Below are 16,590 nucleotides of genomic sequence, written 5' to 3' on the forward strand. Positions count from 1 at the left end.
AACACTATCGTAATATGGTAAAATGTGGCCTGATGCTGTTTTACAACATCAACACGAGCTGACATGATCTCAGCTCAAAACCGATCCGATTGAAATGCACGCAAATGAACTCAGTCTGTTGAATTCTGTGGACGTGTCTGAGGTGTCTGTTTAGAAGCATTAGCAGCCATTGATTGTTGCTGCTCAAGAGCTGACATCATCCATTACAGCTGGCAGAGGGCCCAATAAATCAGCTCGTCACCTGTTATCAACTTCACGTTACTTGAATTAAGAATGATCTTGGCAGAAAAGATTTGAGAGTGTAAGGTGAGTACCCTCTGCCACTAACTGTTTTAGTTTGTATTGGCATTTTATTAATAATCAGAAACAAATCTAAAACAAAAAAAAACTATGACACACATGTCTGGTTTATTATCTTATTTAAAAAATACCCTTCGCAAAAGCTAAAGTAAGTGGCAGCTGGGTTTATCTTCATGCTTACTTTACAGGTCTGTGAGTATGTGAATATGTTTTAATGGATGAGTTCACTATAAAATGTCTGGCTATTTTCAGTGGAAATTTCTAAAAAAAACAACAACAACAGTCCCTTGACTCTTTCTTGCATCTCTTCATCTCTAAATCGCACCATCTAACTACACACTGGTCCCTCCACACACATAGAGAAACATCCATGCAATTCTGCTCGGGCTCATTGATATCTTCTTAACCTTCCTGTTAATGTCTGCTATCATGTTCCAGTCCACTGTTCTTTAGTCTCACAAACACTCTCCCTAATCAAACAAAAACCCCACTCCATGTAAGGCATTGTTGTTTTTTATTCAGCCACCTGGCTCCTACCTGTATTTTCATCTAACTTAATCCAATTTCCATCTGTTGAATATCATGGACGTCGTCCTGGATGTAGTTCGAGCAGCTGGCCTTTCTGTGGATGGAGCGGCAGAAGTCCGGGGGCAACTACAGCCGCTACAGGGCGCAGACGGAAAAACACGTGGTGTTGTGTGTCAGCTGTCTCAAGATCGACCTCCTCATGGACTTCCTCAACGAGTTCTTCGCTCACCCTCGACTGCAGGTCTGCTAAAAATGGTTTTAAGCAGGACAAGAAAGTGTTTGGAGGTCTCGTGTGTGTTGTCCGTAATCCTCTTCCGAAGCCCGAACAGCTGAGGTCAAAGCAGAGGATTAATTCAGCGATAGCACGGATCAAACTCCTGTCTTATTCGTGTCGGAGCAGTGTGTGTGTGTGTGTGTGTGTGTGTGTGTGTGTGTGTGTGTGTGTGTGTGTGTGTGTGTGTTTGCCTGCGGGTGCATCCTTGTGTGCACGTCTCTTTGTTCAATAATGCTGTCTGATTTGATTTGTCCTCAGCACTTCAAAGCGTTATGAGGAGAATCAGGATAATCAGATAAAGTTAGTCCTCCACTCAAATAATATGTTTTGCATATAGTTCCTTTACTTGGATGTTTGGCCTTCAATGAGCACAATAATGAACTTGCAGAGTAGCACCAGAATGAATCTGTCGAGGGGGGAAATCTTAGTTTAATTGAGGCACGATTTAGTGACATCCCAAAGAAAGTGTGATATTAAAAGTGCATATAACAAAACAACAAATACATGATAACCTGTAACCGTGTCTTGCTTGTGGTTAAACAAATGTCAGCCACAATACAAATTGTGTGTGTATGTTTGTGTGTGTCTGTGTGTAGGACTACTATGTGGTGATCCTTTGCCCAGCAGAGATGGATGTCCAGGTTAGGAGGGTCCTACATGTCCCTCTTTGGGCCCAGAGAGTCATCTACCTGCAGGGTTCTGCCCTGAAAGACCAGGACCTGATGCGGGCCAAGTGAGTCACTGTGACCATAAAACACAATCCAGAGTCTGATTTCATGGATGTATTTATTTTCATATCTATCTATTCATCTGGAGAAGCATTATTGTCACAGAATAATTCTGCAACAATTGAGCCCTGAAAAAGACCTGCGAGCCTTGAAATGAAAGTCCTCACATGCAGACGCTTGAGCTCACAGTTAATAAAACATAAAGCACCTGCAGCCTTGAAGAAACAGCTGTAATTGCAATTTGAGTCAAAAGGCTATTTGTGTACCCCTGGCTTTTGATAATAGAGCCACATCACCTTAAACTGGCTTTGTCACAGGGAAAGAAAAGAAAAAAAAGACTATTTTTTAAAATCTTCCTTTCTCCTCGCCTTCTCCTATCTCAACCCCGAATAGCGTGGGCTTGAAAAAAATATTGGTTCTTTTTTTTGTTCTATTGTCCTCCTTTTTTCTCTTTTGTCCTCTTCCTCAATAACATGACAACACCCTCCTTCCCATGTCTTCTCTCCTCATCGCTTCCCCGATTCTCTGTCTCTCTGTCTCTCTCTCTCTCTGTTTCTCACTCACTCTCTCTCTCTCTCGCTCTCATGGCCACATGCTCTACTAACTGCCTGCAGGATGGACGATGCTGAGGCCTGCTTTATCCTCAGTAACCGGTTTGAAGTGGACCGCATTGCTGCTGTACGTTCCTCACTGCTTCCCTGTATCGCCACTCCTCCTCACACTGCAAAACATCTACATTAAGACTGCTTGCCTGATGATGACAATATGAAGCCGTAAACTGTAGTAATTCTGAAAACAAATGAAAATGTATTGTAATTTGTTTTTAGTTTTCTGGCGCCAAGTTTCTCATAGAGAAATCCCCAAAGCAGCTTTGGAAGCGACTCCGCTTTCTGCATTGGCTGAAGAATTGTGCTTGTGGTTTTATGGTTGGGGATTTTCCCACCAAAACACCTATCGCACAGTGAGAATAACTGAAGCTGAGAAGAAACACTGGCTCGACACAAAAAGAAAAAACATTATACGTAGGCATATGCGCACAACAAAAGAAAACAATGTACTCTATAAGCGCTGTGTTACACAGCACTGCATGCCGTGATAGTGAGTTGATCACACTGTTTAATCAACACCTGCTTTATGCACTAAAGGATTTGGCAGCTGAATTGTAATTACTTTCAAGATCCTTCAATTGTAACTCTCGTACCGTCATCACATCACAATTATTAGTTGTTCAAATACCTGCAAAACTTTGTATTTAGTGCAGATGTGGCCGTGGTAAACAGAGCTGCCCGTCAGCATGCCGTCCGTGAGCGCATGGTAGCGTGCTGACGTGGAAGCGTCGTCGTGCCAGAGAGCAGAGAACACAAAGCGTCAGCATGGCTGTGAACTCTTAGTTGTGTTTTTCCTTGGTCAGTTTTACTCAGTTCACTTTTTCTGGCTTCACCACATGCTCTGTGCAGCGTGGAATACTTAGATGTCAGAATCGCATTACTCTGAAGTGTTGCAAGGGCCATTTGATTACACTGAGCAGTCAGTGGTTCAAGGGGATTATTAGCGAGGATTTGCAATCTGATACCGCTAAAGGTGGGTTTCTACTTCTCTATCTCCCTCGCTCTCTCTCTCCTCTGTCCCCCCCTCCTTCCCTTCTTTTCCCTCCATCCATCTCAATACACTCCGTCTCCAATTTTCTCAGGATCATCAGACCATCCTCCGGGCCTGGGCAGTGAAAGACTTTGCTCCAAATTGCCCCCTGTACGTCCAGATTCTCAAGCCGGAGAACAAGTTCCACGTCAAATTTGCAGGTGGGTATGAAGGCAGTGTGAAATGGCATCCACTGACAGTGACTTGAGCTGTGCAAGTCTTTGTGCCCGCTCTTGTTCTGACGCAACTACGCTGGTTTGAGAACGGGATGACACCTCCTAAAAAAAAATACATATCCTGGTGCAGTTTGCGACCTGAGCTGTGTCTTGTTGAAGATGGGTGATCAGGAAAGCGTTTTCATTGTGCTACTGCTGGGTTGCATTACGACAACATCGAAGGAAACTGAACCGCCCTGTCTTTGCTTTTATTTCGTCGTGTCCCTGTCTTTACCTGAATCTGTCAGTTGTATTCGTCAGCCTGAAAAATGATCTTTTCTAGCGTGGCTTTGCAGCACACAGCTCTCTGTCCTCTAAGCTCTGAGGAAGTGCTGGACAGATTGGTCTTGGCTGAAAGCCCTCTGAGGGATTCTGGGAGTTTTTACATTGCTTTTCAGAGAGAGACCTTTCTTCTCCTTGCTCAACAGAAGACAGCATCAATCATCCCAGAGTGAAAGAAGAGGAACCAAACTCTCTCTCTCTCTCTCAGCCTTTCCTCACACGTCTCTCTGCCTACAGCCCTGGAGAACTCAATTCTAGCTTGCCGCCCTCATCCCAGCTGTCTTTTTCAATGATTAACATTTTACTTTGCTGCCTTGGCAAAGAAAAAACCCCTTCTTTTGAGGAGTACTGCTGTTGTGATAACCCGGCAGATGAGCTCCCCCCCTTTGCTCCTGCAGCGCTGTTTAAACACCTCACTGTCACAGCCAGACTGAGGCCTTGGTTGTGAGTCTGGCAGGAGTTGTAAGATAGAAAGATTATGTTAATTCATGACACCCATTCTGTATTATGTGATCATCTGCTGGCTCAGTAAGTTGAACCTCTGTGATGCATTGCTTTGTGTTATCTCAAATTGACACGGTGTTGCACATGTTCAGATATCCTCCTCATTCATTTTTCAAATCGACAAAAGTCATGCCCTCTTTACACAGCAGCCACTCAGTGCTGAATGATAAACTCCCTGCAGGACTATCACAAAAAAAGTTAAGGACCTCTTTCAGAACACGAAATACAAAGTTCATGCTCCTCATGAGAATAAAGTCTCACTAACCATGAAGTCACCAGGTAGAGTCATGGAGCAAGTCAGTATATACAGACACAAGGACATCACACGTTTTGACATCACTTAGAATAAAGCCACTAAATGCCAGTGTGGTGGGAGGCATTAATGAGCAAGAGACACAAGATTTCATTTGATCCAAAGCTTAATAACAGCGTAGCGTTCTTTCGAAAATATCTGCCGGTATGATGATGATGATGATGCTGCAGCAGGGCAGGAAGCCACGGGGTGCTGGAGAAACCACACATCATTTGGTGCAGAGTGTCGATTGATTATCTCCCCGGTGTATGTTTTGAACAACAATAGGTGGCCCCCCTTCTGAGCTTGGCTCGTTGTAGCTGCATGGAGTTGATAGCAGCGCACTCATCCAAACAATAATTGCTGACTGATTTAATTAGCTTAACCGGTGGACCTGTGGTCAGGTCATAATTGCACTCCTGCAGAAGGTGCAAGTAACTGCGCACACATAGCTGCACACAGATTTGATACCAGTCTGTGAATGAAATCAAGAGATAGGTAGAAAGACCCTGATCTTCTAAGCGAAGCTGACAGAAAAAAGAAAATGTGTGTATGTGTGTGTGTGTGTCAAGGTCTGTAATTGGTTTCTCTCCTGGTCTGGGTCCAGGCACCTGAAGGATGGAGGGCCGTGGTGAAAAGTAAACAGACAAGACGAAGAGACGTGAAGGGATCAAGAAGGATGTTGGAAATTTAATATTGGAGAAAAGTCTCAATTTGGATGTGGCTGCTGTGTCTTTGGGAGTTAGAGGTGTGTGTGTGTTTGTGTGTGTTTGTGTGTGTGTGTGTGTGTGTGTGTGTGTGTGTGTGTGTGTGTGTGTGTGTGTGTGTGACACACACCGACACATCACAATGTAACATTAATGTAACGTTGTTGCTCCAAAGAAGCAACATCAAGGTTTTTGTCTTTTCCTCTGCAGGCTTTCAGATGCCCGTTGCTCTGTGAAAGCCTGCGTTTTGAAACAAAATCACAGATCGAATATCAAGAGCCCCTCTGTGTGTTTACGTGTGAGCTGCATTATGATGTACCGTTCTGAGCCAGTAGAACATCAGTACTTCAAAAGAAGATCCACAGTCCGTAGATTTAATTGTCACTCACCTGCTCAGCCTCAGGCACACACCGACCTGACTAATTTATTAAAAACTGCATTTACATCTCATCTGGCTCATCTGTTGCACAGTCTACCAGCTGATTGAGACTCATGCTTCTTGTCAGGCTCTGACGTTCATCCCCAATTATTGACTAATACATACAGAGCACATATTGTGCTTTTAGGACCTCGCTCAACATTGTTGGTTAAACAAGTCTGCCCCTAATATGCCCGTGTGCTCATCACTGAAGGTAATGCAATCAAGAATTACACAGCAGGGGAAACGGATGCTCCCTGCACCAGATTCACTGATTGGCTTACGACGAGCACGGAGCGCTCCGTCGGTTTTTCCTTTCAAAGTGGAGGCCGAGTGCCAACAGGTGAACAAGAGGACTGTCGTGTCTGATCAGTTCGGCTCAGGGCTGCATAAGTCATGGATGACATATTGAAAAGCTGTTTAATAAGACTGAGACTGAATCACTGGCTTGTTTCTATAGGTCCCACCTTCCCTCCACTTAACAGCGGTGGGTTACAGCAGTGACGTAACATTGCCCCCATAGGAGTAAACAGGGAGCTGGTGCAAGAAGATGTTGAAGGGTTTTTGCTTGACTGGCTGTCTGTTTGACTTATTTGTGTTAGATAAAGCATCAAGTGACACAATCAAACATGTCACAATTTAATGTTGGAAACTTGAGTGTGGGCTTGAGCCTTTTAGTAGCAAGATGCCGCCATTTTTTTTACACACTAAAAAACGGAAATGCATGAACGATTGTGCGTAATTGCAAGAGCCACAGAGACACACAATACACTGTGATTGGAATAGCAGTAGTTCCAGTCAAAAACTGTTCATTGTGTTTTATACTGAGTAACTAACCAGGTTACAGTTTTCAGAAAGACGTTTAGCAATCTTTCTTTGGGCTTGTGATTAAACATTCAGTCCGTTAAGTGATAGTTCCTGCAGCAGACCCTAATATACTCAATTTAATTGCTAAAAAGCGTTGTTTTTTTAAAAACTTTAGTTGATTTTATTGAATTGTTTAATCATTATATATGAATGAATTTGGTCACTTTGCTCTTCCTTTTTCCTGTGTCTTCTCTGCAGACCATGTGGTGTGTGAAGAAGAGTTTAAATACGCCATGCTGGCCCTAAACTGTGTGTGCCCCGGTACCTCGACACTCATCACTCTATTGATCCACTCCTCCAGAGGACAGTAAGTTCACTTTCCTTCTCTCTCCCAGTCCTTCTGTCTGTTTGGATGCTCACTGTTCAGTCTTGACAGTGAAATATACAGTAGATATAGTGAATAGAAGCTTTAAGTCTCCGCACCATCGCTCAACTTTGTTTTTTTTCCCTCAGAACGGCACCCCAAGAGGCCTTCAAGCAACGTGTAGGAGCCTTTCAAGCCCTCAACAGGTAGAATTCATCTGCTCTGCATTCACACCACGGAGGTACTGCTGTGCATTTGAGCACAATATTCAACCATTTCCTCTGTCAGCCTCTATTGTCTGCACGCCGAGCTGCGTGACTTCATGAGGACGTTTTGTTGGATGGGAATCTTGTTATTTAGAAACTGCGTTTGTTTCTTTGCTTGTTGGATCCAGTTTATCACTGAATACAGGAGTGACTGTGAAAAGCATCTAAGCGTTGTTTGGTGCACAAGATAGTTTCTACTTTGTACCATTAGAGCTTTAAAGCAGAACCATACCAGTTTTGTTTCTGTGAACAATAAATGTGCACCAAAAACAATAGATTTGTTTTTGTTGGATACCCTGACGAAGACATGCTATGTTCAAATCATGTTTTTCATATTTTCTTTTTTAGTTCCTGAAGGCTTTCCTGTTTATTTAATTCTTATGTTTTTCCTGTACCCTTTCTTTGAGTTAGATTTTGAGATTTATGTGATTGTCATCTTAAAGCCACAATTTGTGATCCTAATGGTAACAATGAGGTATTCACACGAACATATCAATTGGCAAAAAGCACAATTGTGAAAAGACAAATAAATAACAATACTTTAAAGCTTGTGTCTGATAAGTGCAACATTTAAAAGCATGGTGTTTCATAAGTACGCTTCTATATCTGGACTTGATGCCATTTGGTTTATTGGCCGTGACAATGCTACATGATTCGTCCTCCTCCTCTCTTGCCCGACACTTAGTTCCTGTAAACTGCAAATTTGCTATAACACTTAATTATATAATGCAGTCTTTGTCGCAGGCCACCCACATTCACACTGCCTCCACACCCTTGCTTCATGCATCACCTTTTTAGCCTCTCTGTCTCGAGCCATATCCCCCAGAGAAAGATGCTGTCTACTTAGCCGTGTGAGTGTGTACACCTGAGACAGGCTGTGTGTCTTTGTGTACATCTGTGTGCTGATTGAAGTATTGATCAGCGGCTCTCTGACAGAGATGTAAGATGTTACCTCTGGAAACTAAAGTGGAAAATCTTTTTGTGTGTTCCTGCTGCTGAGCTGGAAGCTTTGTGTCATATTTTCTAAAGGTCAGTCTTTCCCCACACGGCCAATGAATCCTGCTTTTTCCATTCTAGGGACGGCGGCGGGTGTTCAGCAGACCAATGGCACCGAACCTACCGCCGCTGCTCAGCCAATGAGGTGCATCACATCCGCCTGGAGGAAAGTAAATTCTTCGGGGAATACCAGGGCAAGAGTTTCACCTTTGCCTCGTTTCATGCTCACAAAAAGTAAGTCATAATGTGAAAAAGCCAAGAAGTGAGAACCTGCGCTGTTCACAGCTGACCCTGTCTTTGCTGCTGCAGGTATGGCGTGTGTTTGATTGGAGTGCGCAGATTGGAAACTACCAACATCCTGTTGAACCCTGGTCCCTGCCACATCATGGGGGCCTCTGACACATGTTTTTACATCAATATTTCCAAAGAGGAGAACTCAGCATTTGTCAGGGGCCACAAGGAGCCATCGTGGGGCAGCACGGGGGGAAATACCAGAGGAGTGCACCAATCAATCTACCATGGACTCACCCGCCTGCCGGTCCACAGCATCATCGCCAGCATGGGTCAGTAATGATGTGCACGTCACAAAGACCGTGTAACATTCCCGCACTGACCTTCTGTTCGCAGTTCCTGTGTTGGTCAAACGAGCAACACCGTCAGAGCTGTCAAAATTATGCAGATCTCACATTTGATAGCTAGCTGGGTGTTATAAAATTATGCATAGCTTTTCTGAGGAATTAACATGCATCTGGTTATAAGTCACACTTGATAAGAGTAAATGAACTGAAATGTTGCATACTGTGGTTTTACAAACACACCACCTGGTGGACAAGAGTGAATGTGTATTATCAGGGGGCCGCACAAACCCATTGTGCATTGTGCGCTATGATCACTGTGGCTGTGTGTGTTTGTGTGTGTGTTACAGGCACAGTTGCCATCGACCTGCAGGACTCCAGTGACAGCAGCCCAGAGGGACAAGACCTGGGGAGCACTGTTCTAAGCAGCGGGAGAGGAAGCAGGAGCAGCTCCAGGACGGAGATGGGTGGCACGAACACTTTGGCCCTGCCTGCCATGGGGGAGTCAGCCGAGGAGAGGCGGCACAGCATCGCTCCTGTCCTGGAGCTGGTGGACGGCGTCAACAACCCCACCTTTGACCTGCTCGGAGACCAATCGGAGGATGAGGGGGGAGACGAGGGCAAGGAGGACAGTGACAGAGACGAGAGCGCCCTTTGGTGGGGTCGACACTGCGAGTAAGTCATGAGGATGCTGTTTGAATTTTCATTCCTGGGTGACTATATTGAAGTGTAAACTTGTTCAGAGGTAACTGTGGACTCGTGTGACAGGTGGGTGAAGGGATACCCGCTAAACTCGCCATACATCGGCAGCTCGCCCGCGCTGTGCCACCTTCTTCAAGAAAAGATGCCTTTCTGCTGCCTGCGTATGGACAAAGTAAGTATGGGGTTCGAATGGCTCGCGATCTTGACTTCATGGCTTCACATTGCCGTCATCCTCCGTGACCACTGTGCACCTCTCCTAGGCTTGTCACCACACCCTGTTTGAGGACGCCCGCTCCTACGGCTTCAAAAACAAATTGATCATTGTGTCCGCGGAGAGTGCCGGAAACGGCCTGTACAACTTCATTGTCCCTCTTCGAGCCTACTACCGACCCAGGAAGGAGCTGAACCCCATCGTGTTGCTGCTGGAGAGCATGTGAGGCTGCATTATTTGGCCATGCTTGTGGACATGGCTTTAAACTAGAATATGTTGCATGTTAATTTTGCCCAAATCGTCTGCTGTGAGCACACCAGCCATGCTACAAATCAGTATTGTGCAGTAAATTTAATTCCTCCTTGAATAGCCAGTGGAGGAGACACTGTGCTATTTAAGGTCACCGTAAACATGATTTGTGAAATGCCGAACGCTTTCAGGACGGTGTGCACCACAGTCCTGTGTTGTGTATTAGGGCTGACACACAAAAGCAGTCAGCCAAATGAGGGTGGAATTCAATAAAAAGGCAATAAAATGCTGAGTCACTCCAGTGCAGTGCTGTTATTTTCAGCTTTCTCTGCAGGCAGCTTGACTGTGTTGTATTTCTAAGTCTCTGTGGGGACGTTCGCTCCTCATCATGGCAAATACGAATCTCTACTGGTCATAATCTCAAGTGTATTTGTTGTTTGATTGTTTCAGACCTGAAGCAGACTTCCTGGAGGCAATCTGTTGGTTCCCCATGGTGTTCTACACAGTGGGCTCCATCGACAAGTAAGAGAGACCAACGCTGGTTTTGTCATGTGTCTTTTTCATGTTCTACCATTTCCTGAATTTTCATTCGTGTAAATGTGCTTTTGCATTTCTCAAATGACATACTCTTTGATTTATTTGTACTGCCACACTTGTCCTTTTCTCTCACGATATCATCAGTCTAGACAGTTTGCTGCGATGTGGAGTCACCTTTGCGGACACCATGGTGGTCGTTGACAAAGAGAGCTCCATGATCGCAGAGGAGGACTACATGGCTGATGCGAAGACCATCGTCAATGTCCAGACCCTCTTCAGGTCTGCTTTGTCCCAACTTGCTCTGCAATCTCACACACCATCTTAATTTGAGTGGGTTTATTTTGGTACCCATTATTCTTTCTATTTCCCAGACTTTTCCCAGCGCTTAGTATCATCACCGAGCTCACCCACCCAGCCAACATGCGTTTTATGCAGTTCAAAGTCAAAGACCACTACTCTCTGGCTCTGTCCAAACTGGAAAAGGTAAAAGCTTCATACCCTCAGACCCCCACTTTGTCTCTCACTCTCATTTTTCTCAATCCAGACTGATAATGAAAAAACAATGACAGACGGCAGCTTGTTTTTCATCATGAACGCCATCTTTTATTTAGTATTCTCAGGGATATTAGAAGTGCATCCACTGTAAAGTTTTGCAGTGAACATTTGTAAGTGAGTATAGCCTTTGGTCTTGTTAATGTTGGTCCTCTGTGTGGCAGCTCATGAGTTCTGCCTTCGGGCATCGGTCGCATTTCAAATAAGTAAATTTGTCACTCTTGTGACATATGTTGCATATTAAAATGTAGTTCAATCTGGGATTAAAGGAGTTATGATCATTTAGAAATTTCTAGCAGTGTTGCCTCACAGCAGGGAGGACATCTGGTGGCGTCTTTGTTTTGGCAATGCTTGTGTGTGCATATTTGTCTTGGGATTCTAGTTAAATCCCACTTTACAAAATTATGCAAGTAGTTAACGGTCCAATGAATGCTAAATGGATGCTTTAAAATAAATAAGAAAGAAAAGATAAAAGGGTTTTATGGTTAAAGGTCAAATGATGATGCTCACAAATAGATTTTAGAAACTGTTATTACATCTTTTCGCGTCTCCCAAGACTAGTGTAATCGGGGGAAATCTGTGCGTGTGCGTGTGTGTGCGTGTGTGTGTGCGTGTGTGTGCGTGTGCGTGTGTGTGTGTGCGTGTGCGTGTGCGTGTGTTTGCTCTGCAGAAGGAAAGGGAGAAGGGATCCAACCTGGTGTTTATGTTCCGCCTGCCCTTCTCTGCTGGGAAGGTGTTCAGCGTCAGCATGCTGGACACTCTCCTCTACCAGGTATCTCAAGCAGAAACTCTTCACCCTCACTGAAAAATGAAATGTGTCAAAATGCCAAATGTGGTCTGTTTCTGTTGACTTGTATACCGTGCTCTCCTGCCAGTCATTTGTGAAGGACTACATGATCTCCATCACCAGGCTGCTGCTGGGTTTAGACTCCATGCCTGGCTCAGGTTTCCTCTGCGCTGTGAGTACCCGGACACAAACAGCTTGAACACACACTGTTTGGACTGTGAAGTGGCTCCTAAGTTGATTATTGTCTTTTCTAGATGAAAATCACAGAGGATGACTTGTGGATCCGCACCTACGGCAGGCTCTACCAGAAGCTGTGCTCGTCCACTGGAGACATCCCCATCGGCATCTATCGGACAGAGGCACATAAGCTTCCGGTCTCTGAGGTGTGCGGCTGTAGTTACTAGTTTTATGGCCACTTAAATGAACAAGGGTCTACTCTAAAGCCCTGCTAGCGGCCCCTGGAGGCCGTAATGCTTATTACATCCAACAATCAAAAAAAAAGAGTTGTAGGAATAAATATGTGACTAATGATATTTAAAGTGAGAAAGATGTCAAGGTCTATTCAATAAATAAAATGTAATGGATAACAAACTAGTGGTCGTGAACCTACTTTTTTAAAGCCTCTATTTTCTAGTTAAAACTCACTCTTTTGCTTTCAGTTACCACAATGTCACTATCTACTTCATTAATTAAAAAAAGCCAAGATTTATTTAGGTAGATCTATCCAAATGCTGATTACATGTGTATGCCATGTACCGATGCACACTCTGATATGAAAACATTTTTGCATAACTCTTTTGCTTAGTCTGTATGCATTTTTTAAAGAAAACCTGCGGGGTGTGAGGGATATGTTGTTTACACAAAAGATGCTTGAGAATGTCGTAGTATTCATTTAATGAAACAGTGTGTACTGTGTTCATCATTCATTTGATGAATGATAAGAAAGTATTAAATGTTTGCCTTAAATGAGAGACATCAGTGGTGAAGGACTGACTTAATAAAAGTCAGTGTGATTGGAAGGAAATTAAAGGTGTGTGTGTGTGTGTGTGTGTGTGTGTGTGTGTGTGTGTGTGTGTGTGTGCGTGTGCGTGTGCGTGTGCGTGTGTTACAGTCCCAGGTATCCATCACAGTGGAGGACTACGAGGACACCAGAGAACCCAGGGAGCCCCTGTTGTCCCGGACCAGTGCTCACCGTAACAGCACCTCCTCGGAGCCCATCTCCACCTCCTCTCATTCCTCAGACCACCCGCTGCTCCGGAGGAAAAGCATGCAGTGGGCACGGCGGCTGAGCAGGAAGGGGGGGCGGGGCTCGAGCGGGGCCAAGGGGGGTCCGGGCAGTGCGGCGGAGAGGATCAACCAGCAGAGACTGACCCTGTTCAGACGCTCTGAGAGGCAGGAACTCAACGCGCTGGTGAAAACGAGGATGAAGCACTTGGGCCTTTCTCCAACTGGATTCAGTACGTCCATATGTAGTTGGTTTATGAACGCATGCTTCTCTTAATCTCAAGTTTACTCGTGATTACGTGCAACTGAGGACATTTACTCGTGTACTTTTCTCACGTTTTGATCTACATTTACATTTTGAGTATTTCCGTTTTTGCAACGAATACGTCTACATTTCAGAAGTAAACATTGTGATTTTACTCCTCTATATTAATTTGACAGCTATAGTATTTAGTTACTTTACAAATGACAGATGATTGACATAAATAAAGGATAAGCTTGTAAAGTACAATGCAACTTCTTTAGCATGTGACACCTTACAGTAGGTAACACTAGCTGCAACTCAACCAGCTACAACACCAACATGCACATTAATATATTGCTGTAAAACAATCTACACAATATTATTTACACTTGTATTGAACCTTTTTGCATCATTAATACTTCTGATACTTTAGGTAGACTTTGCTGATAATATTTACTTAACTGTGATTATACTGTTCTCCTAATGTACTTTTAAATAACCAAGATTTTAAAAGCTGTATATTTCCTGTATTAACATATTTTTGCATTGCTGTATTGTACTTTTTCCACCTCTGTTGTTGTTGCTGGCGTCCATTTTTATTTATTTTAAAATGTGTCTTCCTGTCTTGTGACTCACAGTAACGAAGCCTCTCTTATGTACGGATGTTGCGCAGCCTGCTGTGTATCCTGTGCCTATTTAGTTTCCTGCATCACTTTCCTCTTTTCTTCCTCCGCCAGACGGGATGACGGATCAAGGGAACAGACTGTCTTATATCCTCATCAACCCTTCTCCAGACACCAGACTAGAGCTGCACGATGTTGTGTGAGTACACAACACCAAATGTAATAGATGGCACTGTAAAATGAACACAGTATGAAAACTATTACAGGATTTGCCGCCCCTATCTGTGCCCCATTGCAGGTACCTGATCAGGCCAGACCCCCTCTCTCTGGTACCCAATCAGGGTAGCAGCAGGAAGTGCAGCGCTGGGATCTCAGAGAGCCACAGGTTTGATACGCAGGACAGCACCCATCTGTGAGAGACACACAAAAAACGTACTGTCAGAACACTGTCAGCGAGAGGAGACACAACAACAGACTCAGCAATTGTGAGATGGAAAGAGACGCAGCCAGATGGCACACGGACCTCGTATTGTCTTCACATTCAGTCAGGCTGAAGTGACAGGAGCCGGTCTTGCATGGACCTTTTCTATATAACGAAGGGAATGTTTTGTTTATGCACCTTTCTATTTTCAAAGCGGAGAGCTGCGGACACAGAAGTGCATTTAATGAATAACTGTATGTATTTATAACTGTGTATGTGCATGGTATGTACTGCATTGTGTGTGTGTGTTTGTGTGTGTGTGTGTGTGTGTGTGTGTGTGTGTGTGTGTGTGTGTGTGTGTGTGTGTGTGTGTGTGTGTGTCTGTGCGCGTGTGTGTGGATCAAGAGCAAGACACTGCCAATTTGATCAGGACAGCGAAAGGACTCTAGTGCCAAATGAAAGTCAAGGGATGTATTTTTGTGTGCTTCTCCGTGTCGTAGGTGTATTTTGTCAGACTTAATGTTGTTTGACGTATTTCAAAGTGACACATCCCTTTTTTTGGTTCTTCATGAAGTCTCTTTTTCTTTTTTCTTTTTTTACTTTTAACCAGTTGCTTACACAGTCAAACGCATATATTTGTTTGTCCCTCACCAGCAGCGGAGGAATCCAAAGAGCACCAGAGGGTATTCAGTGTCGTTGCTGTCAGACGTATGTTCAGTTTCCAGTTATGTGAGTTCTCCCTGAACAAACCTGTATGTGAGTTTACTGTTGGCCTGTTGTTGTTTTTAAAGCCTCCCCCTCTCTGCTTCTGTCAGTTAGTGTGAGCCGTCCGGCCACCAGCTTGTTTTTTCTGACATGCATGTTGGAGATGCAGTGGACGGACAAAATAACGAAAACGCATACCAAAACATAACGTCATCCAGTACAATAGCCCTGCAATAAATACTGCCTTTGTGAAGCTTATAATGAAATGGTTTTGATGGACGATTTATAAACTTGACATTTGCATAGTTCCTGTATTTATTGCAGATTAAATATCCACTTTAACAAGTAAGTAAAAATCCAGCGTTTAATTTTTGGCCAGAAAAAAACAACTACTTTCTCTGAAATCAAGTGAAAATGTGCGAGATCAGAGAAATCAATCTGCTTATCAGTTTAGTCTACCTACCTATCTACCTATTTTCAGGTGTTTTATGTAACCGGAGATATTAATCTGTTATATGAAAGTACATTACCTGTTAGGGTGGACGTTTATGCTGTTTGTTTACCAAGGATTTGCAAACATTTGTACAAGTTTTGTCAGAAAGTCTGAATGTGCTGTTTCACACAGAAACGGTGCAGCCATGTGGTGGGAATGCTAACCTGCAACACTACCAACACCACTGCTGAGCTGTATATGCCAATATATATGATACAAATATGTATATATTAAAATCAGTCATTATAGCTTGCCATTGCTCGATTGTCTTGTAGTGTCAATTTGTGCAGATTTAACCAGTTCCTCTTCGGATGATTAGAATTCAATTCAAGTTTATTTGCTCAAGAGGGACAATGTACATTAATGAACACTTAAAATTAAAATGTAAATGCACCCAATTCCAGCCGCAAGGCTGATTTCCATTGCCTGTCCCCCTGCCACAATGTACAGGCTGAGTGTCCTAAAGGAAAAGGTCAGGCAATAAACTACAGTCCATAGCTGACAATACATAACAGTTCGCCAACACATCAACAATGGATAAAAAAGAGTTGCATATATATATATATATATATATATATATATATATATATATATATATATATATATATATATATATATATATATATATATACACACACACACATACATGTCACACAAGGTCTCTGTTTAATGAACTCGTTCAGCGGAGGAGGTGCCAGACCATTTAGGGCTTGATAAATAATGCTGGCTTCTTTAAGGCTGATCAGGTTGTTAAAACTTCTAAACTAATGCTTGTTCAGCATGAGTTTGCGTTTTCTTGTCAAAGACTTTGAGTGCTCTCTTATACAGAGATTCTATGGGTTTGAGTGTTGCTGTGCACATATGATTCTGCACAGCAGAAAAAAACCTCAAACCGTTGATGTAGTTACATTATTTTATTTTATTCATATTTTTTTTTATTTATAACTT

General features: G+C 43.5%; 1 protein-coding gene across 1 annotated transcript in view; it reads left to right on the forward strand.

Moving 5' to 3' along the window:
- The window catches only part of kcnt2b (potassium sodium-activated channel subfamily T member 2b), a 33,084-nt gene extending 16,924 nt beyond the window's left edge, over window positions 1-16,160 (forward strand). The window contains exons 11-30 of the mRNA XM_068578354.1: window positions 905-1,069; window positions 1,699-1,835; window positions 2,445-2,508; window positions 3,521-3,629; window positions 6,952-7,060; window positions 7,207-7,263; window positions 8,401-8,553; window positions 8,629-8,882; window positions 9,245-9,569; window positions 9,663-9,768; window positions 9,857-10,029; window positions 10,507-10,578; window positions 10,738-10,872; window positions 10,965-11,076; window positions 11,816-11,917; window positions 12,021-12,104; window positions 12,187-12,315; window positions 13,044-13,389; window positions 14,138-14,222; window positions 14,322-16,160. Of these exons, the coding sequence (XP_068434455.1) occupies window positions 905-1,069; window positions 1,699-1,835; window positions 2,445-2,508; window positions 3,521-3,629; window positions 6,952-7,060; window positions 7,207-7,263; window positions 8,401-8,553; window positions 8,629-8,882; window positions 9,245-9,569; window positions 9,663-9,768; window positions 9,857-10,029; window positions 10,507-10,578; window positions 10,738-10,872; window positions 10,965-11,076; window positions 11,816-11,917; window positions 12,021-12,104; window positions 12,187-12,315; window positions 13,044-13,389; window positions 14,138-14,222; window positions 14,322-14,439 (2,835 nt within the window). The 3' untranslated portion in view covers window positions 14,440-16,160. The remainder of the gene's footprint in view (window positions 1-904; window positions 1,070-1,698; window positions 1,836-2,444; window positions 2,509-3,520; window positions 3,630-6,951; window positions 7,061-7,206; window positions 7,264-8,400; window positions 8,554-8,628; window positions 8,883-9,244; window positions 9,570-9,662; window positions 9,769-9,856; window positions 10,030-10,506; window positions 10,579-10,737; window positions 10,873-10,964; window positions 11,077-11,815; window positions 11,918-12,020; window positions 12,105-12,186; window positions 12,316-13,043; window positions 13,390-14,137; window positions 14,223-14,321) is intronic.
- The last annotated feature ends 430 nt before the right edge of the window (window positions 16,161-16,590 follow it).

Source organism: Clinocottus analis, unplaced genomic scaffold (assembly GCF_023055335.1).
Source record: "Clinocottus analis isolate CAN_PGR_092001 unplaced genomic scaffold, fCliAna1.0.p SCAF_16, whole genome shotgun sequence".
Lineage (NCBI taxonomy): Eukaryota > Metazoa > Chordata > Actinopteri > Perciformes > Cottidae > Clinocottus > Clinocottus analis.